We start from the raw sequence: 27382 nt of genomic DNA on the forward strand, positions 1-27382 counted from the left end.
CTACTCTCACGGCCGTTTTCGGCTTCCTTCTCCATGGAGGCGCTACTTCACCCTTAAGTAACTTCTCAACAGCCATCACGAGGGTGAGTGAACCCCGTTCCAGCACTACCCACCAAGGAAAAATCTCTCGCGGAGCTGAGAATCGAACCCAAGTCCTCCGTAGAGCAGCCAGATACGTTGACTACTGAGTTATGCAGGTGGACAGGGAATAAACGCCAAGTCACACTGGACGTTACGTTATCGTTGCGTCACGGCACCGTTGTTGTCTTCACACTGTCCGTCACGCGTCGCGTCACGGCGTGTCAGATCAATGCAAGTCACGTGATATCAACTCTCATGGCTGTTTTTTGCTTTTATTTTGTTTCTTTTCTTATTTTTTTACGTAGGAACTGCGATCTTTGCAAGATGATTTTCAACTGTTTAAACTCGTGAAGTGCGCAGACACAATGCGATTGCTTATATATGTGAATGCTGGAGTCAACATTTGTACGAAAATGACATTTATTGAACTCAAATGATTTACAGATTGCAAGGAAAGCTTGTATTTCAGAGAAGGAAGACAGAAATGCGAAGCAACACAAAAAAGAGTTTAAGTCCGAAAAATTTCACTAAATAGTACTGAAAGGAAAACTTCACACACTGTACACAGAGGAATCTGCATTTTATAAGTATTTTAGAAAGTGGAACACCAGTTTTATTCATTTGTTACCACAAACTGCATTCAGAATTATTAAAAGAAACAGAATGTTACGAGCTGCCATCATATCCCACGAAAAATTGATTGAGGTTTAGTTTCCAGTGCAGTGCAAATTTCTGTGCAATAGTCATATCTTCCTTCAAGATGTATTGGTTTCCTTTACATCTTCTATTTGATTTTTAATAGTTCAAGTGCCGTATTTGCACTGTGGTTCAGTGAGTGAAACCACATAGATATTGACCACTGATGCTGCAACGCTAATACATCCCATAGAGCTACTTAAAAATAAATACTTCACAAGAATAGAATTTTACCACTATTGCAGTGTCTGAAAGTTTCAGTCCATTTCTTTATGAAACATTTCAAATACCTGACAACATACAAATAAATTCCACTTACTAATCAATCTGATTCAAGCACAGCACTTTTTTTCACTTCAAGTTGCAACCATGTTGCAGTCAATTTAGTTGTAAAATATCAAGTACGGTACTAGTATGTATCAAAATCTACTATATAAATGTAGTAGATGGCAAGTAATTTAGTAAGCTCATGTCTTAAAGTTCAGAATGCCGTCTCAGTTCTTCAAATAATCTTTTATCATTTGTTATAAAATTACAATTTTCAACAAAATAAATAAAGAAAAAAACAGTTTATAAAAAGTTACAAAAAAACTAACAAGAAACAACTGATACCAACCACGAAAACAACAACGAAAAGGAATATGAAGATGCGCGCAAGGCCGTATATCGTCGGGAAATGAGCTTGGTGGTCATTTGATCAACAGGAGATGGATGACGTCAGTTGTCAAAACATTTTTTTCCGAAGAAGCCTTGTGGGTGCCGTGACGTGACGTGACTTGATAGCCAGTGTGGATGCCACCATTTGAAATGCATTGCAGAATGTTATGAGGTGATGTGACATGACATAATGTGACGGCCAATGTGAACTGGCCTTAATAAGTAGTTAATAATTAATACAAAAGGAAATAAAATAATTCATGTCATCATATATCATTAAAGTACAATATATAATTTGATAGAATGAACAATATCAATTTTATAATAATATGAATAACATTATTTATATATGTAATCTACTGGCCATTGGTCACCGATTTACCTCTTTTTCTGATACTGATGGTTGTTTGTATTTGTCTTTGAAATTGCTCAGAATTTATAAGTGAAATTCAGAACAAGCAAATGACGCAATGAAATACTCATGCAGTGGCTTGGTCGTTATGAGGGCCTATTATCTGAGTATATGTTAGCGTGTGATCTGTGTCCTGAGAGAGTGAATCATACTCAGGGTACATTGTAAAGTGCAGCCAGCCATTTTGTGGGACGGAGGAGACAAAATACATTTCACGATAATTCTGTTATTTAAAGGGAGAGTTAGTTTGATATTTTTGGATTTTATAAATTTGTTCATTTAGCAAGATGTTCATAAAAGCTGTTAAGTAATGTTTGGTCGAAGGTGGAAAATGCGGGATTGCGCGGTTTAATACTAATATCGGATTGGCTATGTCGTGTATCAATCAAGGACGGTAGGTTCGCGCGCATTGTGTGGGCTAAAGAATTGCTTTGTGAAGTCTAAAGAGTTCAGATTGGATCCAAGCCATGATCATGTTCGGACGTAGATATAAGGAACTATGGATTGACGGGAAAACTTTACTGGACAACGGTTAAAAATGACCGTGAAGTGCAGCAAAGTGGACGCGTATGTGTGAAAAAGAGAAACATGTGAAATTCTGATTTTAGTATATAAAGCGAACGCAAACTGAACATTCGAAGTGGTCAAATTGTTCAATGTTTCAGACAGATTCTCTCAAAGACGATCTGTTTCTTAATCATTTCGTTAACGCATTTGTTAATTACGATAGTAGTCTGTAGCCATTGATTATGATTGTGAGTGAATGACGAAACAGTAGCCTAAGACGGCGCTGTTTCATACCAAACAAGTTACAATATATTGAAGTTTTTAGTCGCAAAAATACCTTTCAATTAATTGTTCACCTAACAAGATACAGAAAAACATTTGTTGCACCCATTGGATTCGTATAATACTACTAGTCCTACTACAGTTTTTCCAGTAGAGGAACATGATTTATTTTTAATAGGGGAGGCGTGCTCACAGGACTGCGGAAGAAGAAGTCACCGCTAGGTGAGTGTGACACTTTTTCTGTGGGACGAACCACGCCGTTGCAGTTTATTGATTTAGAAAGAGAAGACGAAATGTTTTAGGTCACTTCATATCCCGTCAGATTAATGTGAGTTAGCAGGACATTCCATGGTTCCACCATTAAGAATCTCACACCACGGATCTCACACGAACGGATGTCATAAGATAGTTGGAAAGATCTGGTTCATCCTGCGAACAGAAAATTGCACGTCAATGCTATAAAGTGCAAAGTGGCATCCTCTCACGCGTTAATGAAACGTGATTTGGCAAATGATTGCAAATATAATATTCAACGTTATAATTTGCAGCTACTGACAGACGGTCAGTGTGGGTCTTAATTATAATATGGCAGCGAAACTTGGTAGATGTTTTATTGCTTTAATGCGGAACTGACCTACAATGGAAAAAATTGTTACAGTTTTGGCCACCAGGTGTAAATCTGGCACTGAGAATGCAAGAAAGACGTATAGAAAAGTTTCCATGTGTAATGTATTAGGAACAGGACGAGGTCAAGAAAGGCCAAACAAGTGAGAAACGCATAATGTTGATTTTATTATTAACTGCTGCTTACACAGTTTGTTCAGTATGAGAACTAGAGGTTTGTAATGGGTGGCCAAAAGTGGAACTACGTTCCTGCCTGCGCAAGTCGATTGCGCATTAACGAATAAGGTTTTCTACCAAGGTTTACCGCCATACAATAATCATAGCCCACAATGGACCTCTGTGAGTTGCTGCACTTCAGTTGCATCCGCCCAGTACATATCTTATCAGCCTCATGGAAGTCCCCTGTCAAGTGTTCAAGTGGTTTGTGTGCTACAGCCGATATAACTTTCGAAATATGATGTCAGATATGATAACATCCGCTCTACAGAGAGCCCGGAAACGGTAGTCAACACAAGTGCAGAGTAGGGCATGTGAATGTATCAGTCGAGGCTTTACAAATACACCAGTGGACATCAAAGTTCCTGCAACAAACGTCAAAATGACATAAAGCGTACCACGTGCTCTGATACGAAAATTAATTGCACTACATTACAACTGCACAAAGCATGTAGTGCTAACGTTCTATACTTTCAGTATGAGAGAAAATGGTATTTGGATATTGTTTTATTGCGAGAAGATCATGTTATGGCTTGGACAGGGAGGAGAAAGGGCCATCAGCTCGTATAGGGGGGGGGGGGGGGGGAAGTAGCGGAAGAACTGGAGAAATCCTGTCTGCAGCATCAGGCCATGGTTATTAAATCAGGTAACTCAGATGTCATCGGAGGTTTGTAGATACTTACGCAGAATTTCAAGTCAATTGGAGAAGTAGGAGTGGCTCGAAATACAGTTATAAGGTTTTATCTAATCAAATATTGATGCAATGTTAAACAAAATTTTGTCAAATACACCGTAACAGTAAAACAAAAAAGAAAAAGTCGCACCATGAAGGAATTACGCGAATGGAACAGAAATTAGTTGATGTGATGTACACACAGGCAAAGAAATGATTACAATTTTGGAAAAAATGGATATTGGATGATTCGTACAAGAGAAAAAGTTCACAAACTGAGCAAATCAATAACGGGTTGGTCGACCTAATGCAAGCAGTTATTCGGCTTGGCACTGATTGTCGAAGTTGTTGGATGTCCCCATGAGGAATATATTGCAAAATTCAGTCTGACTGGCGTGTTAGATCTTCGATAAAGCTCCAATTGTAGGCGATTGGGGAGAGATCCTGCGACCTTGCTGATCAAGGTAGGGATTGTTGAGCACCAACACAAGCAAAGACACTTTCACCGTGTGCGGGCGGGCATTATCTTGCTGAAATGTAAGCCCAAGATGGCTTACCATGAAAGGCAACAAAACGGTTCGTAGACTATCGTCGATGTTTTCTTTTTTCCTAAGGGACTGAAGTTCGGTCAGATGTACTAACAAACATCACATTTACATAAACTGAATTGACTGGTTAATTTGTTAAAATGGAATAACGTTTATCACGAAGTGGATTAAGCAGGGAAAATACCCACCGTGATTTAAGAAGGAAATTCGGAAAATGCTGAGGAAGCAAAGGCTATTGTACTCTCGGTTCAAAAGAGAACAGGCTATGGTGACAGGAAAAGATTAGTAGATTCGAAGATCTGTGAAAAGATCGATGTGCGGAACATACACCTCCCATCGTAGTACCTTAGCAAAAGATCTGGCCGGGAACCAGATAAAATCCTGGCACTACGTAAAATCGCTAAGCACGTTTAAGGTTTTCATCCAGTCAGTTGTTGATCAGTCTGGTGTGCCAAATTGAGATAACAAAACGAGAGCTGAAGTTTCAAATACCGCGTTTACGAAATCTTTCACGCAGCTGAATGGTGCAAACATACCATCGTTAGACCGCCAAACAGACTCCCGTATGGAGACATACTAATAATCATTCCCAGCGTTGAGAAAAAATTGAAAGAGTTGAAAACAAATAACACGTCCAGATGGAATCCCAATTCGGTTTTACAAAGAGTACTCTACGGCATTGGCCTCTTAATTAGCTTGCATTTATCGTGAATTTCTTGTCCAATATAAAGCCCCAAGCGGCTGGAAAAAAGTGCAGGTGACTCATGTATATAAAAGGGCAAAAGAAGGAATCCCGCAAATTTACATACCAATATCCTTAACATCGGTTTTCTGGAAATTTCTCTCAATATTCTCAGTCTGAATATAATAAATTTTATTGAGACCTTACGTCTACGAATCAGCACGATTTTATGAAGCATCGCTGCTGCGAAGTCAGCTTGCCCGTTTCTCACACTATATACCTTGTGAGCTATTGATGGAGGGCCACAGGCAGATACCATATTTCTAGATTTCCGAAAAGTATTTTACAGGGTACGGCACTGTTGACTCTTAAAGAAGGTATGAGCATCCTGAATATATGCCCAGATAATATCACTGTCTCGAAGCCATTTTAAGTAATAGAACCAGCTACGTTGTCCTCGACGGCGACTGTTCGTCAGAGACAAGAGTTTTGCCTGGAGTGCCTCAGTGAAGGGAGACAAGATCCGCTATTACTTTCTGTATAAATAAATGGTATGGCAGACAGGGTGGCGGTAATCTGCGGTTGTTTGCTTATAATACTGTGGCGTACAAATAAGGTATCGAATATGAGTGACTTTTAGAGGATACAATATGACACGACTAAATTTATGGTAGTTCTTCCAATCCATATGTGGCATACAGCAAACCAGTGCTTAACAGTATTGGTTGAAAACAGTCTTGGTTGCAATTTTTGTTTTTTATTTTTCAACTACGCCTTTCGCCTTATTTAGGCATCTTCAGGTTATCTTAATTTGGTATTTCTTAGAAGGAACCTTTAGTCAGTGTAGCCAAAGGGCATCCTCGAATATATCAGGCCAACATCGCCTTCGTTAAACTCAGTAAAAACTTTTCTAGATGCTTGGTGTGATGAATAGTAGCTGGCATTCAATTTAGAAAAATGTAAGTTAGTGAGGATGAGTAGGAAAATAAACCCTTAATGTTCGATTACAGCATGAGTAACGTCCTACCTGAAACAGTCACGTCGCATAAATAACGGGGCGTATCATTACAAAGTGATATGAAATAAAACGGGCATTGGGGGATAGTAGTAGGGAAGGCGAATAGTCTACTAGAGATTATTGAGAGAATTTCGGGAAAGTGTCGTTCGTCTATGAAGGACACCGCATATACGACGCTAGTCCGACCTGTTCTTCAGTACTGCTCGAGTGTTTGGGATCCACAACAGTTCAAATTAAAACAAGACGTCAAAGCAAATCAGAGGCAGCATGAATCTCTGGATACACCACAAAAGTTTTTATTTCTGCGAAAAGAATCTCTATACTGTTTCAGGAAATTCTTTCAGACGTTGAAAGTGAAACGAAACAAACTGAACGATTTTATTTTCCAGTTGTTCTAACAGTAAAACTATCTCACAGTTTTCACCAAATAGATCCTCATTGCCTGTAAAATAATTAAGTGTTCAGTTCTCTGAGACTGTATTCTTGCAAATGCTTCAGGTGACCAGGACACTAAAGTTGCCTACATGGTAGTTGAAGACGCATCGGATTCTTGCAGATCCCGCTGTAACGCCAAGAATGCCTCCCATTACTCGAGGCCAAACTCTCGTATCAGCCGCAAGGTGAAGAAATCGTGTGCGTCACCACAAAGACCACGAGCAGAGTCCCAATAGGGTCTTCTGGGCCTGTATCAACCATCTGGGCAGCCATATCTATGGAGGACTAGAGCAGTACAACCAAACCTGGCCCATAGAGGAAAACGTGTACAGCTGTTACTCGTACGTCAGCAAAGAGCAAGACAATGTTGGCGTGGCAGAGCGTTACTGGCTCTTCTCCGATGGCCGGTACGTTTACATTCCTCAATACGTGCCTCTTTTCATAGAACAGAACACGAATACGCCAGAGGATGCATTATGTTTCACTTCCAAGAGGTGTGGCCGAGCAGTTCTAGGCCCTTCAGTCTGGAACCGCGCTAGCGCTACGGTCGCAGGTTCGAATCCTGCCTCGGGCATGGATGTGTATGATGTTCTTAGGTTATTTAGGTTTAAGTAGTTTTAAGTTCTAGGGGACTGATGACCTCAGACGTTAAGTCCCATAGTGCTCAGAGCAATTTGAAATTTTCTTTCACTTCCAAGAACAAGGCACCTTACCCAGTTGAACGGTTCAAATGGTTCAAATGGCTCTGAGCACTATGGGACTCAACATCGGAGGTCATCAGTCCGCTAGAACTTAGAACTACTTAAACCTAACTAACCTAAGGACATCACACACATCCATGCCTGAGGCAGGATTCGAACCTGCGACCGTAGCAGTCACGCGGTTCCGGACAGAAGTGCCTAGAACCACACGGCCACCGCGGCCGGCCCAATCGAACGGTCTGAGAGTGTTACGGAGATAACAATCTGCAAATACGAAAACGAAAGGGTTGCACACGAGAAGGCCATCGCAGATCGCCTAGGCAAACCCGTAGGCATTCTAGACGAGCGCATAACCACGCATCCTATACGGTCGACGTGGGCGCGTTACAAGAGAGATATCAACGACACGACAGTGAGACAGTTCGCCAACGAGATAGTAGATCACGACTTCAACAACAGCCAGACTGAGATAGACGACAAGTGGCATACTTGTTACGGCAGCCTCACGTTCGACCCCGCCAAATTCCCTGATGTCAGAGCGCTCGTAGACGACCTGCACGCTCTTGGGTTCCGTGTCACACTGTAGGTGCACCCGTTCATCAACTCTGACTGCGAACCGCATTACTCGAGGGCGCTTGAGAGGGCCTGGTTCGTCAGTGACTCCGAGGGGAGCACCAACACCAGCTGGTGGAACGGTGAGGGCGGCATCATCAACTTCAACGACGCTTCAACTAATGGCCAATGGGCGTGCCTGCACTGGGTAAGTAGCGCTGATGCGAGCTTTCCGTTTCTGTGGCTAACTATCCCGCTGCATCTTGCTTATTTTACAAATTATGGTGGGGATGTGATACATATAGTGAGTGTAAGAATTAAAGATTACGTTACCACACGTTCTGTGGTACCGAAGTCGTCATCTTTGTATGTGGAATTGTTTAAATTGTTAGTAAGGAACTAAACACATTAGCTGCCAGCGGGCATTGATTTACATCAATGGGGTATGTTGAAACTTTGTGCCACACTGTGATTCGAACCTGGGTCTCCTGCTTACTTGGCAGATGCCCCGACCACTATGACACGTGGATTCAGTGGACGCAAGAATCAGATGGACTACCCTACTACGATTCCCGTCAGTTCCAAATTATCAACTTACACTATACACTACTGAAGCACTGGGCCTCCTCATTACTCCGTGCATATCGCCGATTCCCGTAAGAATTCGAGCTTAGTGTGCACCTGCACTGGAGGCATCAGTTATCGTCTTCACCGGAATTATATAAATGTGATGTCTGTTCTATTACACATGTCCGGAGGTTATCGGCCGTCTTTGCCTAAGTTATACAAATTTAGTTTCTGTTTTTTCGTACATGTCCGAAAGAATGGACACCACATACACACAATTAAGGCGAAGACGGTCAGCGACCTCTTCAGTGCAGGTACACTCCAAGCTCGAACACTTACGGGAAGCAGCGAGATCTCGCAAGTAATGGGGCTAATGACCGGGTGACGACATCAGTAGTGTGTGGTGTAAGTTGATAGTTTGGGTCCGACGGGAATTGTGGTAGGGTACGGCATTCGGTTGTGGTGACCACTGTGTCTGGATGACGTAGTGGTCAGGACATCTGCCTAATACGCAGCAGACCCTGATTCGATTCCCAGTCGTGCACAAATTTTTAACATGTCCCACTGAAGTAAATAAATTCCCACTGGTAGCTAATGTCATTAATTCTCTTGTGACCTGATTCATAGTCGCTGCATGATCAAAATGTCTCTGTACATTTGGACTGGTCTGAACTGACATCACATATATTCAGCTTTAACTGATTTGTAAAGTAGTCGTGTTGCGGTTGAGTAACTTAAAATGTATGCTAGTAGTTAAAAGTTTTCTGATTTTGTACAGTGGAAATTAATCCTAAATGTTCCCCATTACCTAAATACATATCTGGGTCAAGAACATTTCACATACTCATTGTGTTGTCTGAAACGCATTGTTGACCTCTGACTACGTAAATGTGAAATGTATTTGGTATTTTTTTTTGAGGAGATGATTTTAAGAAATTTGAATTGCTTAAACAGCACCAGCTCTTCTACAGAACAGGCTCCATAATACACGCCAGTTAGATCTTGTTCAAGTTAGAAAATCAACAGGCTCTGCACGTGTGTCCAGCATTAGGATAGGAAGCGGTAAGTACTTAATTAAGGTAGTGGATTATATAGGAACTATCGTTAAGGTATGTGACAGGAAAATAACATGTATGAAACAGACAAAGACACTGATAATGTCGGATAACGGGATTAGTGGAAATCATCTTGATTTTATATGATTTTCTTACGCATACGAAGTGATACGAAACATATCAGTTTGTGTGCATTAGCCATCTGTGTGAAATCCAGTTTCCGTAGCTTCAACACGACACCTGTCCTTATAATCACCCAAATAGACTTACATCTAGTTTTTCACACGTCCACACAAACGTAACTTGGCCTCCCACTAATCGGCTGTAGGATTTCTCTGTAAACGCCACCAGTATACACATCGTCATATGCTTTACAATATTTGATAATTTTCAACTCTATAAAATCTGTCCTCCATCTGAGTCATAATTTTCTGTCTATACAGGGTGGTCAGAAACAGCTCGAAAAGCTTGTAGGGTGTTTCAGGTTAGTTTGTGCCGAGACACGATTGTTCGATACGCTGCGTCGTTTCCGAGTTAAACAGCGTTGAAGTTAACCAGTCAGGTCTTTTCGCGAAAAAATTCAAGTGGCCCGCAACAGACGCTCTCACCAAACGTGTTCTTCGTGTAGTTTGCTACAACCGAAAAAGAGGATACAAGTATTGGACATGGGAAGGTAGTAAGGATCGAACCCGAGCCAAAAGCTGAACAGTATCCTGTGCTTTCATGTACGCTATGAGGGCAGCTGACACGAATTTTATCTGGTGGGCTGATTGAGTATGTGCGAGCAAACGGCCTGATTGGCTAACTTCAATGCTAATTAACTCGGAAACGGTGCAACGTAGCGAATTTTCTTCTTAAGACTTATTTCTCAGCGCACCCTGCCATGCAACGCCATTGTAAGCTTTACGGGCTGTTTCTGACCACCTCGCACTAGAATGTGATGTGTCATAATCTTATCTACATTTTTACTGTCTCAAATACCTTCCAGAAACTTACGAGTGAGACGGGAATAGACTCGTTCAAGTTCGACGCCGGCGAGACCAGCTGGCTACCACAGCCTCCAGTACTGAGGCCACAGAAGATGAACCCGGTGCAGTACTCTATGGACTACGTGCAGACCGCTGCCCAGTTCGGGGCGATGGTGGAGGTTCGCGTCGGCCAACACAGCCAGCAGTTCCCGTACTACGTCCGCATGCTCGACAAGGACAGCAGATGGGGCTTCGACAACGGCCTGGCTTCGCTGGTGACGACGCTGCTGCAGATGAACATGGTGGGCTACCCCTTCGTCCTGCCAGACATGGTGGGTGGCAACGGCTACGGCAGCGACGTCCTCACCAAGGAGCTCTTCATTCGCTGGCTGCAGGCCACCGTCTTCATGCCGGCCATTCAGTTCTCCTACGCGCCCTGGGACTTTGACGACGAGGTACGTAGCATTATATGTACAAATCTGCATGTTCTCTGTTGTGTTGGCAGAAGAGCCAACACCGTGTTACGAGAGGAGGCCGAAATGCACGCGTTTTAGCTCACGCAGGATGGAGTGAGGAGGGAAGGACTATACTGACGTGAGGTCTGGAACATGACAAGGAATTAGAATTCAGAAAGCGGACGTAATTAGTTTGATACTTAACTTTAATCCATTAATGATGAACGTCGCTCTTGAGGGTACATGATTCGCAATATCAATTAGTAACTGAATACGGCGCCTTGTTAGGTCGTAGCAAATGACCTAGCTGAAGGCTATGCTAAACTGTCGTCACTGCAATTAAGAGCGTCTGTTGACAGTGAACCATCGCTAGCAAAGTCGGATCTGCAACTGGGGCGAGTGCTAGGGAGTCTCTCTAGACCTGCCGTGTGGCGGCGCTCGGTCTGCAATCACTGATAGTGGCGACACGCGGGTCCGACGTATACTAACGGACCGCGGCCGATTTAAAGGCTACCACCTAGCAAGTGTGGTGTCTGGCGGTGACACCACATTCTCTTTCTCAATGATCGGTTAAAAATTGTTTGCATTAGTTTTAGTATCCACAGCTAAAAAAACTGGCAGACTTTCTACTTTCTAACCACGAAATCTGATTGAAATGTGTGAATGTCGCTGAAAATTAAATCTTCAGTTGACAGTGTAGGATACTCCGACGAAGACAGAACTTCAGAAAGTAACTTACGAGTTAGTGTGTCAGGCGAAACAGTCGTTATTGAATGCTACACCATAATTCGAAGTGATACAGATACATTACACTATTCTTCTACACATTCCGCAATTCTTCGTAGAAACAACATTCGGAACATTAAACCAGTCGTTCAGTCTCTTGTGGTTAAAATATGTTCCTTAGAATCAGAGTCATTTGTAATCCACAGATTTTTCTCCACAGATTTTCTATCAGTTTGCCGAGAAGATGGGAATCGCATGGTGCAAGATCTGAGTTTCAAAAGGCACACGCCTGTGTGGCACTAGTCACAATGCTTCCACACTTTCACTACTGTTGGACTCGGCATTGCATTTTCTCAGTACACCGCTAGAATTTAGCGGTCAGTCTGTGTGCAGTTTAAACGTATTGCTCTCAACGATCCTATAGTCTCACTAAGTTCAGCTTTGGGGTACGTTTACATTCGCTACGACACTTCAACCACACACTGGGATGCACCAGTTATCGTTATTGCAGCAGAACTGCGTCTGCAGGGATTCCAGAACACGTACCCTCTTCAGAAAATGTGCCTCTCGTGTTGCGCAATTATCTTAGTGTGGGATGACACGTGTAACTTACGTAATGAAGTCCCTACCTAAATAAAGGAGCAGACTGGTTTGATACACATAACCTTACGACTTATCTTAGAAGGAAGATTAAGAAAAGGCAAACCTACGTTTCTAGCATTTGTAGACTTAGAGAAATCTTTTGACAACGTTAACTGGAATACTCTCTTTCAAATTCTGAAGGTGGCAGGGGTAAAATACAGGGAGCGAAAGGCTATTTACAATTTGTACAGAAACCAGATGGCAGTTATAAGAGTCGAGGGGCATGAAAGAGAAGCAGTGGTTGGGAAAGGAGTGAGACAGGGTTGTAGCCTCTCCCCGATGTTATTCAATCTGTATATTGAGCAAGCAGTAAAGGAAACAAAAGAAAAATTCGGAGTAGGTATTAAAATTCATGGAGAAGAAGTAAAAACTTTGAGGTTCGCCGATGACATTGTAATTCTGTCACAGACAGCAAAGGACTTGGAAGAGCAGTTGAACGGAATGGACAGTGTCTTGAAAGGAGGATATAAGATGGACATCAACAAAAGCAAAACGAGGATAATGGAATGTAGTCAAATTAAATCGGGTGATGCTGAGGGGATTAGATTAGGAAATGAGACACTTAAAGTAGTAAAGGAGTTTTGCTATTTAGGGAGTAAAATAACTGATGATGGTCGAAGTAGAGAGGATATAAAATGTAGACTGGCAATGGCAAGGAAATCGTTTCTGAAGAAGAGAAATTTGTTAACATCGAGTATAGATTTAAGTGTCAGGAAGTCGTTTCTGAAAGTATTTGTATGGAGTGTAGCCATGTATGGAAGTGAAACATGGACGATAACCAGTTTGGACAAGAAGAGAATAGAAGCTTTCGAAATGTGGTGCTACAGAAGAATGCTGAAGATAAGGTGGGTAGATCACGTAACTAATGAGGAGGTATTGAATAGGATTGGGGAGAAGAGAAGTTTGTGGCACAACTTGACTAGAAGAAGGGATCGATTGGTAGGACATGTTTTGAGGCATCAAGGGATCACAAATTTAGCATTGGTGGGCAGCGTGGAGGGTAAAAATCTTAGAGGGAGACCAAGAGATCAATACACTAAGCAGATTCAGAAGGATGTAGGTTGCAATAGGTACTGGGAGATGAAGAAGCTTGCACAGGATAGAGTAGCATGGAGAGCTGCATCAAACCAGTCTCGGGACTGAAGACCACAACAACAACAACAACAGGATATCTCATATCATCGCTAGAAACTGGATTTATATGTGCTGCTAACAAGGAATATTGTAAACTTTACAGTTAAGGTAAATTGTGAGGTTGTGTACGCGAGAGGACTAATGGGCACTTTTCAGTCGTGGCAACTGCGAATGTCATGTCTTTCGTGAACGTCGGTTTCAGTGGTGCATTATGACCAACCAGAATGCCTAAATGAAAGAGTTCAGTCTTCAAAGAAATTATCCTTCAAACAGAAATGACTAGCGCGTCAGCTGAGCTGGTAGATCACGGATCACCGACAAATAGTCCAAAACAAACGGATGGTGTCTTCACCCAACCTTAGGGTCGACCGTAAAGTGAAAAAAACTTCAGCTGCCTTGACCCCATCGGAATTTATACTGCTACAGTCTGGACGCCATTGGCCATCTCTGCATAATCACGTTTTTATTTCACAAATTTGAAATCATACTTGATGTCTCCATTCACCATGACACCAAGAAAAGCACGTCTGTGTCTCTCGTCTCTTACGATATTGCAGTGCCTGGGATATTCTGAATTACGAACAATGTTCCTCCTTACGTGCATGCGTGTCCGAAAGAACAGACACTGCCGTGGCTACAGCCGTTATGAAACACGTGAAATGTATTCGCAGTTGCGAATATGGACAACCATCGGCTTTATTATGGAATGATAATGCAAACTTGTGGTGGACCGCGACTCGAACCATGATTTCCCGTTTATCGTGAGCGGCCGCGTACCATTTGGCTACCCTAGTACGACTCATCGACAGACTCAATCTACTATCGTCAACCATGTGTCTACAACTTGCACTGGTAGATGCATTACGTATATTCCCATACAAGAGAGACATTTTAATTGAAAGTCGCTTGCCCCGTGTCGGCGGATGAATGAAATATTGCAGTGCTTGTGTTGATCAGAAATACGGCACCGCAATATCGTATTTATCCGCGACTTTGAAGTAAAATGAGTCCCCTGTACGGGAATATACCGGATGATCAAAAACTCAGTATAAATTTGAAAACTTAATAAATCACGGAATAATGTAGATAGAAAGGTACAAATTGACACACATGCTTGGAATAACATGGGGTTTTATTAGAACAAAGAAAAAAAATACAAAAGTTCAAAAAATGTCCGACAGATGGCGCTTCATCTGATCAGAATAGCAATATTTAGCATAACAAAGTAAGACAAAGCAAAGATGATGTTCTTTACAGGAAATGCTCAATATGTCCACCATCATTCCTCAACAATAGCTTTAGTCAAGGAATTATGTTGTGAACATCACTGTAAAGCATGTCCGGAGTTATGGTGAGGCATTGGCGTCGGATCTTGTCTTTCAGCATCCATAAAGATGTCGGTCGATCACGATACACTTGCGACTTCAGGTAACTCCAAGGCCAATAATCGCACGGACTGAGGTCTGGGAACCTGGGAGGCCAAGTGTGACGAAAGTGGCGGCTGAATACACGATCATCACCAAACGACGCGCGCAAGAGGTATTTCATGCGTCCAGCAATATGGGATGGAGCGCCTGGCTCTAATAAACCCCATGTCATTCCAAGCATGTGTGTCAATTTTTACCTCTCTATCTACATTATTCCTTGTTTTATTAAGTTTTTAAATTTATACTGACTTTTTGATCACCCGGCACATAACGGACGTAAGCTTACACATGGTTGACTACATATGGAAGTTTTGTTGTCGCCGTAAGTTGTTCTCGTATAGCCACATGGTAAGGCGTCTGATCGCAATAAGCAAGAGATCGGGGTTCAGAGGATGCAGACAGAATAGCACCTTTCTTAGCAACCATATACAACCACTCACATGACGAGACGTCTGTTCCCGAAGACTGGAAAGTGGCTCAGGTCACACCAATATTCAAGAAAGGAAATAGGAGTAGCCCATTCAATTATAGACCCACATCACTGAACTCAATTAGCAGTAGAATTTTGGAGCATATATTGTACTCGAACATTATGAATCACCTTGAAGAAAATGACTTATTAACATAACCAACACGGATTCACAAAATATCGTTCTTGTGCAACACCGCTAGTTCTTTATTCCCATGAAGTAATTAGTGCTGTCGACAAGGGATTGCAGATCGCTTCCATATTCCTAGGTTTCCAGAAGGCTTTTGATACCGTTCCTCTCAAACGACTATTAATCAAATTGCGTGCATATGGAGTATCGTCTCAGTTCTGTGGCTGGATTAGTGATTTCCTCTCAGAGAGGTCACAGTTCGTAGTGATAGACGATAAATCATCGAGTAGAACAAAAATGATATCTGGCGTTCCGCAAGGTAGTGTCATAGGCCCTCTGCTGTTCCTGATTTACATAAATGATATACGTGATAATCTGAGTAGAACCTTAGAGTGTTTGCAGATGACGCTGTAATTTACCATCTAGTAAAATCATCAGACGATCAATTCCACTTACAAAATGATCTATAGAAAATTTCTGTATGATGCGAAAAGTGGCAATTAGTACTAAACAAAGAAAAGTGCGAGGTCATCCACTTGGGTACTAAAAGAAATCCGATAAATTTCGGGTATACGATAAATGACACAAATCTAAGGGCTGTCAATACTACTAAATACCTAGGAATTACAGTTACGAGCAACTTAAACTGGGAGGACCACAAAGACAATATTTTGGGGAAGACGAAACAAAGACTGTTCTTCAGAACACTTCGAAGATGCGACACACCCACTAAAGAGACAGCCTACATCACACTTGTCCGTCCTCTGCTGGAATATTGTTGCGCGGTGTGGGATCCTTTCCAGGTAGTATTGACGGAGGACATCGAAAAAGTCCAAAGAAGGGCAGCTCGTTTCGTGATATCGCGCAATAGTGGTGAGATTGTCACTGATATGATACGCGAATTGAGGTGGCAGTCACTGAAACAAAGACGGTTTTCTTTGCGGCGAGATATATTTACGAAATTTCAATCACCAACTTTCTCTTCCGAGTGCGAAAATATTTTGTTGACACCCACCTACATAGGGAGAAATGATCATCATAATAAAATAAGAGAAATCAGAGCTCGAACGGAAAGATTTAGGTGTTCCTTTTTCCCACGCGCCATTCGAGAGTGGAATGGTGAGAAGTAGTATGAAAATGGTCGATGAACCCTCTGCCAGGCACTTAAGTGTGAATTGCAGAGTAACCATGTAGATGTAGATGTTCGAGTCTCGGTCGACCTCAGACTTTCATTGTCCTCATTCCATTATAGAGTTGTTGGTTGTTCATAGTAGCATCTGTGAGTATTTAATGTGACTAATTACTGTCTTTTTTTTCAAAATCATGATCATCACTGGATAAGTCAACTGCAGAAGGGAATCATCGTGTGGACAAGGCGAAAAACAGCCTACCAGTTGCAGAAATGAAAGGTTTATTCAAACTCTTTTGTGTTGTAGTGGCTGGCTATACGTGGGGCAGAATTTTGTATATCGGCTGTCGACAGTCACTGACCATTGTTCCAGCATGACACATAATGTTTTATGGAGTCCTTTACATGCTCTGATGGTAGGCACAGGTATCATGGGTTTCTGATGTGCTTTGTGTACAATAAGGCAGTCATTTGTTATCGTGATCAGAAGTGGTCAATCGTGCGACGATTTTAGGTGCTATCACTTTTCCATACAGTGTAATATATGTAGACTGTGAAATCCAAGTGGGTCACCAATGTGGATACTGCACGGAACAGCTAGCTGGGAAGATGCCATCTGCATACTTTGTCAGGCGCTGATAATACCGTGTCACGTTAGTACTGGGTGATCAAAAAGTCAGTATAAATTTGAAAACTTAATAAATCACGGAATAGTGTAGATAGGGAGGTACAAATTGACACACATGCTTGGAATGACATGTGGTTTTATTAGAACAAAAAAAAAAAAAAAAATACAAAAGTTCAAAAATGTCCGACAGATGGCGCTTCATCTGATCAGAATAGCAATAATTAGCATAACAAAGTAAGACAAAGCAAAGATGTTGTTCTTTGCAGGAAATGCTCAATATGTCCACCATCATTCCTCAACAATAGCTGTAGTCGAGGAATAATGTTGTGAACAGCACTGTAAAGCATGTCCGGAGTTATGGTGAGGCATTGGCGTCGGATGTTGTCTTTCAGCATCCCTAGAGATGTCGGTCGATCACGATACACTTGCGACTTCAGGTAACCCCAAAGAAAATAATCGCACTGACTGAGGTCTTAGGACCTGGGAGGCCAAGCATGACGAAAGTGGCGGCTGAGCACACGATCATCACCAAACAACGCGCGCAAGAGATCTTTCACGCGTCTAGCAATATGGGGTGGAGCGCCATCCTGCATAAACATCGTACGTTCCAGCAGGTGTTTATCAGCCAGGCTGGGGATGATGCGATTCTGTAACATATCGGCGTACCTCTCACCCGTCACGGTAGCAGTTTTGCTGTCCACTGCCATCTGTCAGACATTTTGTGAACTTTGTTTTTTTTGGTTCCAATAAAACCCCATGCAATTCCAAGCAATTTTTACTTCTCTATCTACATTATTCCGTGGTTTATTAAGTTTTCAAATTTATACTGACTTTTTGATCACCCGGTACATGGCGCCTCCATGTTCTCGATAGTTATCACCCAACATCTAATAGTGTTTACGCTCTTTATTTACCCTCCCCTATCGTCACTAAACATGAACAACACTGCAGCAATCTTGTGGCTGTTCTACCTGTCACAGAGAATTGTAATTCTGATCATTTACATACCAGATGATGGTGTGTAGGTCTATGAGGTTACACTGACATCCAACCTTGTCTTCAGAATGCTTCACATTTTTGTCAGTTTTCGCACGTATGGTATTCTATTTAGTGTATGTTTATGGTACCATTAACTATTTGGTGAATAATACTGCACGTCCTCATCGAGTATCTTCATCGCTTTGTGATGATAACCACCCAGGGAACATTATAATCTTCCTTCAGCAAAATTCACGATACTACTCTGCTAGGACGAGGGAAACTCAGACTTCAACACTGTTTCGAAGCCGAGAGCACAAGCTCAGACTTGGGAAGAAAATCGGCCTGTTCTTTCAAAGGAGGCATCCCAGAATTCGCAATATGCCATTTAAGGGAACCAAAAAAATGTATATCTAGATGGATGGCCTTGGGACAGTAGACCACTGACTTACCACTGTGACAGTCACATAATACGTTATTAGACATCTCCAAAGCTGGATGGTAGATGGACAGGAGCGTCCTTATCAGCGTAAAAAACAAATAATATGAAAACAAGGAATTACTAATTATTGTTAGGCGTATAGTTTCTTACGTGAGTTTTGTGTGTATCTTTTAGTTAAGTTAATGGAAAAATATGCTGATGTAGAAGGGTCACCCGTAAAACAGTCTGCACTTCCCTTTTCCAAGTATTTTTCCCCTAACAACTGTACTCATTTATTCCCTGTAGAGTGTGGGTGAATTGACTAGTGTCGATGTTGTTTCAGACGGTGGACCTTACTCAGCTCGTGGAGCTTCACGGTCGCTATGTGGCGCTGATGCGGTATAGGACGCCGACTCCGTCAACCCCCCCAGTCTGGTGGGTCGACCCCACCGACGACGACACGCCCCTCGGCATAAACTCAGGTATGGAGGGAGAGGCTTCCCTCTGACATTGCGTGTGCTTGTGCGTGCGTGTGCGCGTGCGTGTGTGTGTATGTGAGGGTGTGTGCATGTGTGTGTGTTTGTATGTATGTATGTATGTGTGTGCCCGCAGCCTGCTGCTACCCCTCGTCACATCGCGTTCGTCCTGTGTCGTCTGTAATCTACCATGCTACCATGCCTCTTTAATTTATTTGAAAGTACATTGTAAAGAGAATATGGACAAACTTCATGGAAACGACACAAAAACGCACAGAGTTTTTCCTATATAATCTGAAATATATCTATAAAAAAAACTTAATTAAATAGTAATGGTACCAGCAACACTAAATTAACATACGCTTACTTTTCTCAATTACTGTTGTTTTTCTTTAAGAATACTTACTCAAAACGGTTGCGTCGGTCCATTTGGTACAAAGTACAGGTGCATCTTGTCTTGTGGAATGAAGCTAGAGGCTAGAAACTTATTAAATGCGTGCGAAAGACAAACAAAGCATTTCCTTCCCTTTTATCAATTTTTATTTGAAGACTGTGGTCGTTTACCAGCCTCACAAACAATAACGTTTGTTGAAAAATTCAGCAACCAATTGCACAAAAGAAATTTTATTTCCTTACCGATTTCAGGAACTTACAGCCCATTTTCAGAAATGTTTACAGGAAAATAAACCACAAATAAATACAAGCTATATAAGAATATTAATATTTAACGAAAAGAAATTAAAAATTTGATGTAAGTGGATGGTACATACCCAGAAATATCGCATTATCAATCAGCATTAAAAATAATCAGGTGTATGTAGTGTATTACTATTTTCCTAAGAACATACAAGAATACAATGTAATGCAATAACAAAATGCATTAAAGCAGATAGAGCTCGTAAGTGCCGAAATGTGGATCATAGCGCATGTACAAATAAGGAAGGACATGTACATAAGGAAGCGAAACAACCAGTGCAGACGTCATGCCAGAACTGAAACTAATCAAATAATGTCATGCATACATTGATGTTGCTCTCACGGTGCGGATGGAAGGTAAAGTGCTATAAATTAATAAAACAAAAAGTTTCACAAGTGTTGTTGGCATTAAACATATACGAAAAAGTAAGTGCGAATAACAAACGTATTATTAATAAATAAAATCCTAATTATAAATAAAATACCTTAATACAAATGACATGTGGCTCTATGGGTGCGAAGTTTAGAAACACATCTTAAAAATTTGTCATGAGGTCAGTAACGTGGTAACAGGTAACATATCGGCGAAAACAAAATACAGACTGAATCATGGGCCTGGAAGCTGTAAATGAAGTAAGTGGAGAAACAATTCTTAATATGCACCTAATGTGAAAGTTGTTTTTCTTAGGACCGTAACATACTGCATACACCTGTTTATTTTTGACGCCCAATAATACTGTGATAATTCAAAATATGTGCTCTCTTTTTCTCCCTAAATTTTTAAGCTGTTATTTCTTAAATTACAATATTCTCGATTGTACTTATTTGTGGTAAATTTTTCTGTACAGTCTTCTGAAGAACGACACTAGGTGCCTGAAACGGTAAAGAAATCAAATCTTTTTTGCAACTGGTTGCTGATTTTCAACAAATGTAGTTATTGTTGTTAAAGAAGGATAAAGTACTAAACAATAATAGTCCATCTCTCAGCACAGAGACCTACAATTCTTACTAACTGTTGTGACCAGGTGGTCTGTTCGTTAACCTCAGTCGCAGCGAGTGGTTAATAGTTATCTCCTTTAAGGTTAGTGCTAAAAACTGAGGTGACCAAGTATGCTCTGTAAAGGACACTTGTACTAGGCTCGGCTATTAGCTCTTCCGGGGTTGATGGGATGTGTATGTATGTAAGTAAGCTGCAGTTCTGGGCGTTGGAACGTGTACATCTCATATCTATTTAATGCTAGTATGTATAAAGGTGCTCTCGGAATTTGGAGAATAATACTACTGACTACAGGGTGTATATATAGAAGGCTATGAGCGATGAAATAAGGTAGTGTGTGTTTATAGTGTGTCTGTTTCATGAAAATCAGATCAAATCACCATCTTCTCCATTCTAAGAATGTCTGATTGGCTCTGAGCACAATGGTACTTAACATCTGAGGTCATCAGTCCCATAGAACTTAGAACTACTTAAACCTAACTAATCTAAGGACATCACACACATCCATGCCCGAGGCAGGATTCGAACCTGCGACCGTAGCAGTCGCGCGGTTCCGGGAGGAAGCGCCTAGAACCGCTCGGCCACCGCGGCCGACTAAGAATGTCTGAAGAAACTAACTGTGTTTTCTTATACATCATAGGCATTGTATTCAGACATTACGATGAACTTAATTAATTCTGCTACTTTGTGCATAATGCGTATGTATTGGGACGTATATACTCCAGAAAACTCCTCAAAATGTAGAAGATTGGTATGTACCATTTCAAAGCCATCTTCAAATGTTATGTTGAAAGCTTTTTTACGATAGAATTGAAACAAATAAGCCCTCAGTAACAATTATTGAAGTCTTATTGACCAGGTTTTAACACTTCTAAGAGTGCCTTCATCAGAATTAAACAATTAAAATGGCCCATAACATAGTTACAAATTTATAGAAAAAGACATTTTATATATAAAAAGTATAAGTACTGACTAACAATGAAAGAAAGACGCAGTACTTACATGTCACACATAGAATAATTAACAGGCCAGAAGGGCTTTAGTCACAAAATATATAAAAAAGGAAAGCAAGAAAGCGAGCCACTATGGGCTGCTCGTATCTGTGCAGCCATAGGTTGCAACCTATGGATATTTTCCAGTTGTAAATCTTGAGGTATAATTATTTATACAGGTATTGCAATACAGATTTTCGCTGCACTGCGTTCAGCACCTCGAAGAAGATTCTTTAGTTCACTTAGCAACACTGTCCTTTCGAGTATTCTTCGTTGATAAACTGTTATTAGTAGTATCGAATGGAAGTCCTTGTAACTGTGCTGCTCTGACTGGTTACATACCTTATGTCTATACAGGGCTATTACAAATGATTGAAGCGATTTCATAAATTCACTGTAGCTCCATTCATTGACATATGGTCACGACACACTACAGATACTTAGAAAAACTCATAAAGTTTTGTTCGGCTGAAGCCGCACTTCAGGTTTCTGCCGCCAGAGCGCTCGAGAGCGCAGTGAGACAAAATGGCGACAGGAGCCGAGAAAGCGTATGTCGTGCTTGAAATGCACTCACATCAGTCAGTCATAACAGTGCAACGACACTTCAGGACGAAGTTCAACAAAGATCTACCAACTGCTAACTCTATTCGGCGATGGTATGCGCAGTTTAAAGCTTCTGGATGCCTCTGTAAGGAGAAATCAATGGGTCGGCCTGCAGTGAGCGAAGAAACGGTTGAACGCGTACGGGCAAGTTTCACGCATAGTGATGTGAAAGATTCAGTGTTTAAACCTCCTCTACCAAGAAACGTGCCAGAACTGCGAGCTCGCATCAACAATGCTTTCGAACTCATTGATGGGGACATGCTGCGCCGAGTGTGGGAGGAACTTGATTATCGGCTTAATGTCTGCCGAATCACTAAAGGGGCACATATCGAACATTTTTGAATGCCTAAAAAAACTTTTTGAGTTTTTGTATGTGTGTGCAAAGCATTGTGAAAATATCTCAAATAATAAAGTTATTGTAGAGCTGTGAAATCGCTTCAATCATTTGTAATAACCCTGTATACTTCGCATTAGAAAGTTTGTGTACCACGGCAGCACGGAATACTAAATACACCGGCGAGTCGCTCCACGTATTTACCTTCGTCATGCATGAACAGGAAGACCCGCCACTCATTTCCCTTGGGTGAATGGTATGCGTAATCTGTACTAAGCATATGCACATTCAATTGATAACATGACAAATTCTGTTACCTTCATACGTCTCTATTTCGGAAGATATTGGGAACACAGTGTTCGTTTCTATGTTGTTTTCTATTCAGCATTGTCCAAATTATACGGGCGTCTGCTTTTAGAATGTATCATGTTCTCCATGGAATGCTCGTAATCCAGTGACTTACTTTCAAAAATCATGAACAAAGTTTTGTTTAGCTGGTAAACAGAAATGCATTACACATATTTTCGCAACACAGGATTTTTTTTCTTTCTCTAACGGATACAGTTACTGAGACGTGGGATACACCCTCAAGGATATTTAAGCTCAATAAAGACAAAGCAATAATTACCAATAAAACACAAACTCAAGTTTGTAATTCCCAACAGTTTACTGAACAGTTGCATGACAATGGCAAACTGCCGTTACCCCAGAATAATATACGTAATTGCCCTAGGATGTGAAACATTACTAAACAGACAAAATGTCCACGGGCGTCAAAGCCCACCCCAAACAATAAATAGTTTTATAGGCCTCTTAAGAACCATACAAACTTTAAATGATTTACTGAAAAAACTTCCACAGAAGCAGGACACCTTTTAAGATATGAGCAGAAACAACTCAAAATTTTTCTTTCTGAATAAGGTATAAAAAACCAGTACAATGAAAGGCATCTTTCACGTATTGCAAAATTTCAGTAACAAGTAATGGCACATCAGAGGTGCGCGGAAGCTACAACTCATAGGAATGAAGCTCAAGGGAACGATGAAGAAGGGAAGACGGACGCCTCGGCATCACCAGGAACAAATAATAAAATACTCAGTTTAAAGTCGCCGAAAACCTGGAGTCTATTGATAAACACAGCGACCACGCTATCGGTTACAATTCAAACTGGCCGCCACCAAGGTGTCGTCCCCCCAGTTAAACGACCAGCTACAACGGACGACGCACACCGTTGATTATACCACTGAAACAACAACATAAAACCACACAGCAACTGGGCAGTATCCAGAGTAACACAATCCTTAAAATATTAGAAACATTTCAAAATAGGAATAGGCCAGAAGAGACCCGACTGACAATAAGCTCCGTTTAGTCAAGCCCACAACGCGTGTGTGGTGTATTTCTTTCCAGCTACGTAGACGGGACGAGGTTCTCCTCACTCGGCTTCGGATAGGCCACCGTCCTATGACGCATCGCTTCCTGCTCCGGCGAGAGGACCCTCCAATGTGTGGGACTTGTGGCGTCCGGGTCACTGTGCGCCACGTTTTATTGGATTGCGTTTTATTTTCTGACCAGCGGGCCGCGACTGACTTGCCGGTGGATCTGCCGTCTCTTTTAGGAAATATTGAAACGAATGTGGTTAAAGTTTTAAAGTTCGGTGACTTATCCAATGTTTTTACCAAGATATTAGGGAGAGAGTCTCAATTTGCTCGCAAGACGACTGGTTCGCCCATATTTTACGTCAATGGCCAGCAAGTGACAATTTCCTGTGGCATCCTTGACGCTCTTTTCACGGTTTCCTTACGTTTTATTTTCTTATACAGTATTCTGCATCTTTCCCCGCTTTCTTTGCGTGTATGCTTCCATTTAACTAAATTTGTCCACAGGGCGCTGATGACCTCGACGTTGAGCGCACGTAAGCCCCACCACACACACACACACACACACACACACACACACACACTCACACAAGCCACTAACATTCAGAATTAACCACAATAAATATCAGCACTAACTTGTCGTTTATAATATGTGCAGACATGCTTGTTATTGCCAGAGCAGGAAGTGATAATATACTCAAATGTACAAGAAGCTACTTACAGAGTCAAATCACGCTCTCGTAACTTAACTCATAACATAACCTCAGAGCCCATTATATATATATATATATATATATATATATATATATATATATATATATATATATATATATATATATATATTGCACACAATCAATTTTTCATCATTAAGCACCTGCTTCTTTACCTCTGTACACATTACCTAAATACCAGCACACAACCAGAAAATCGAACCTGTGGTTATTTCGGAGTGCACAGACATGCGCTTAGATAAACACCCCATGCCCGAAGTGCGTCCAAAACAAGGAACAATCAATCACACAGGTCACCACTGTTCAGTTAGTTGTGCACCAGTGGTCAATACGAAACAGATAACATGACGCCCAAACACTGGGAGCGCCGTTAACTGCAAACAGCATGAAATTCAAAATCCATATATACAGTAGGACTTTAAGAACCTAAATACTCCCACCGTTTGATTCAGCAGCGTATCCGGTTTCAGACTGATACATTCCAAAGCCACCACCATGGACGAGACTCTTGCCCTCTCACTAGACACTGTACGCACTCGCCGACCACACGCACGTCTCCGTTCGCAGCCCCACTGCCCACGTGGCAGAAACAGGCAGAGCATGCGCAAAGAGTGACCTCCGACAACCAGACTGCACACCGGAGCGCCAACCAAACGACCAAAACCAGCCCTCTCCCCACAGTGTCGTGCGCTTAAACAGCCGAGAAGCGACCAAAGAGGAAAACCGCTGCCACGCGACAGCAGAGTCGACTGCAGAGATCTTAAATGAATACAGAGAAGCGACTGGCGTCAACGGCGCTACGTATCAGCTACGAATTTTTGAAGTTTAGTTGCAGTACGAAACGGATTTAGTATCATGTCAGTGAGGTCTATCTCACCTTCATAGATCTGTTAAACGTAGAGCACTGAACACTACAAGAGGAACCTATTAAAACTAAAAGCGTTATAGTATCGTATCAGTGCGGTTGTAGAGTTGCTTACTTTTGTGGAGTGAACAGCTGATATGTTCACTGAGAGAGACAGACCCAATTTACTTACTATAAAATAACGGTTAGTGAAGGAAATAAAACCTTACCAAGGAAGTAAGCCTATGCAGTTTGCACAACGGGAACGATGGCTATGACGAACAGCAGTATGAACCACAGAATCAGCTCCTATCGGTAACAAAGTAGTTAAGATATTGTCAGTACAATTAAAATGAAATCAACATCAACTATTGATTATGGGTAGTTTCGTTTTACTTTCTGGGGCAATTATATCACATGAAAGAATAGCATCCTTGCAAATATTTTGGTCGATCCTCGTTTATCATAAGTTCACCTTCATTGACCATTGTTCCATTTTGTACTCCTGTCGTTGACGAGTATTTACACAGTAACGGCCTTGTTTGAATTCGGTTGCAAGCTGTATGTGGTTAATGTGTATGTAGGATTATATCGAGATTCAATATTATTCACTCACTTATTTTTAATTGGGATACTAAGCCCATTTTGTAGACGTGTACTGTTGAAACGGTAATTGCAAAGATATGACACGGACTGGAAAATCGAAGATAACCTCTAATAGCTGAAATGAGTTAGAACCAAAGTGACACACTAGCATGTAATGGAAAACGGTGACTAGGCCAGAATTGCTGATGGCCACGTAAGTGTTCAGGGCAAAGAAAATTCATTGTGACGTCATTAAGAGTCAGTACTTTTGTTACCAAAGAAATGAGACTACGCAGACAGTTGTGAATGTACGTGTTTTCCGTACAGAGTTCCTGCTGGGAGAGGACCTGTTGGTGGTGCCGGTGCTGGAAGAAGGTGCCATCAACCGCGACATCTACCTGCCGACGGCCAACTGGACAGACGAGGTTGACGCGGAACACCCCATAATAGAGGGACCCGTTTGGCTCACCAACTACTCGGCTCCGCTCAGCGCCCTGCCATACTTCTCGAGTATCTCTAGTTCTTTGGCATTACAGTTCATAATTGTAAACTGCCTTTGGGATCTGAAATAAAGTCTTATTACGCAATCTGTCAATATTGTTGTGAATTTATTCCCCAACTTACTTGTTGAGAATTTAATCATCAATACATTTTGATTTCCAGACGCTCATCACAGGATCGATTGTTTCATTATGCAACATTACTCAGTTCGATCTCATGTGGAGCAATCAGTATACATCACAAAAGGAAGTGTACAATGTGCCTGCCGCTAAAACTCCGAAACGAATTCCGGTCGATCAAGGGAGTTATATTTTGTGGTATACTTCTGTCCCCTAATCTTGAAGATGGTTTCCGTTTTCACCTTTTAAGGGTTTGCGTTTGAAGATATAAGGGCTGGAAAGTTTCCCTCTTTAGAAGTTTCTAGAACATTA

General features: G+C 41.5%; 1 protein-coding gene across 1 annotated transcript; it reads left to right on the top strand.

The window, feature by feature from the left end:
- The first annotated feature begins 4105 nt into the window (after positions 1 to 4105).
- Positions 4106 to 27022, top strand: LOC126413186 (myogenesis-regulating glycosidase-like). The gene is given in 7 exon segments (XM_050083081.1): positions 4106 to 4142; positions 7046 to 7325; positions 7779 to 8279; positions 9363 to 9375; positions 10695 to 11129; positions 19157 to 19295; positions 26778 to 27022. Coding segments are annotated over 7 exon segments (1650 nt in total).
- The last annotated feature ends 360 nt before the right edge of the window (positions 27023 to 27382 follow it).

This window comes from Schistocerca serialis, chromosome 7, assembly GCF_023864345.2.
Source record: "Schistocerca serialis cubense isolate TAMUIC-IGC-003099 chromosome 7, iqSchSeri2.2, whole genome shotgun sequence".
Lineage (NCBI taxonomy): Eukaryota > Metazoa > Arthropoda > Insecta > Orthoptera > Acrididae > Schistocerca > Schistocerca serialis.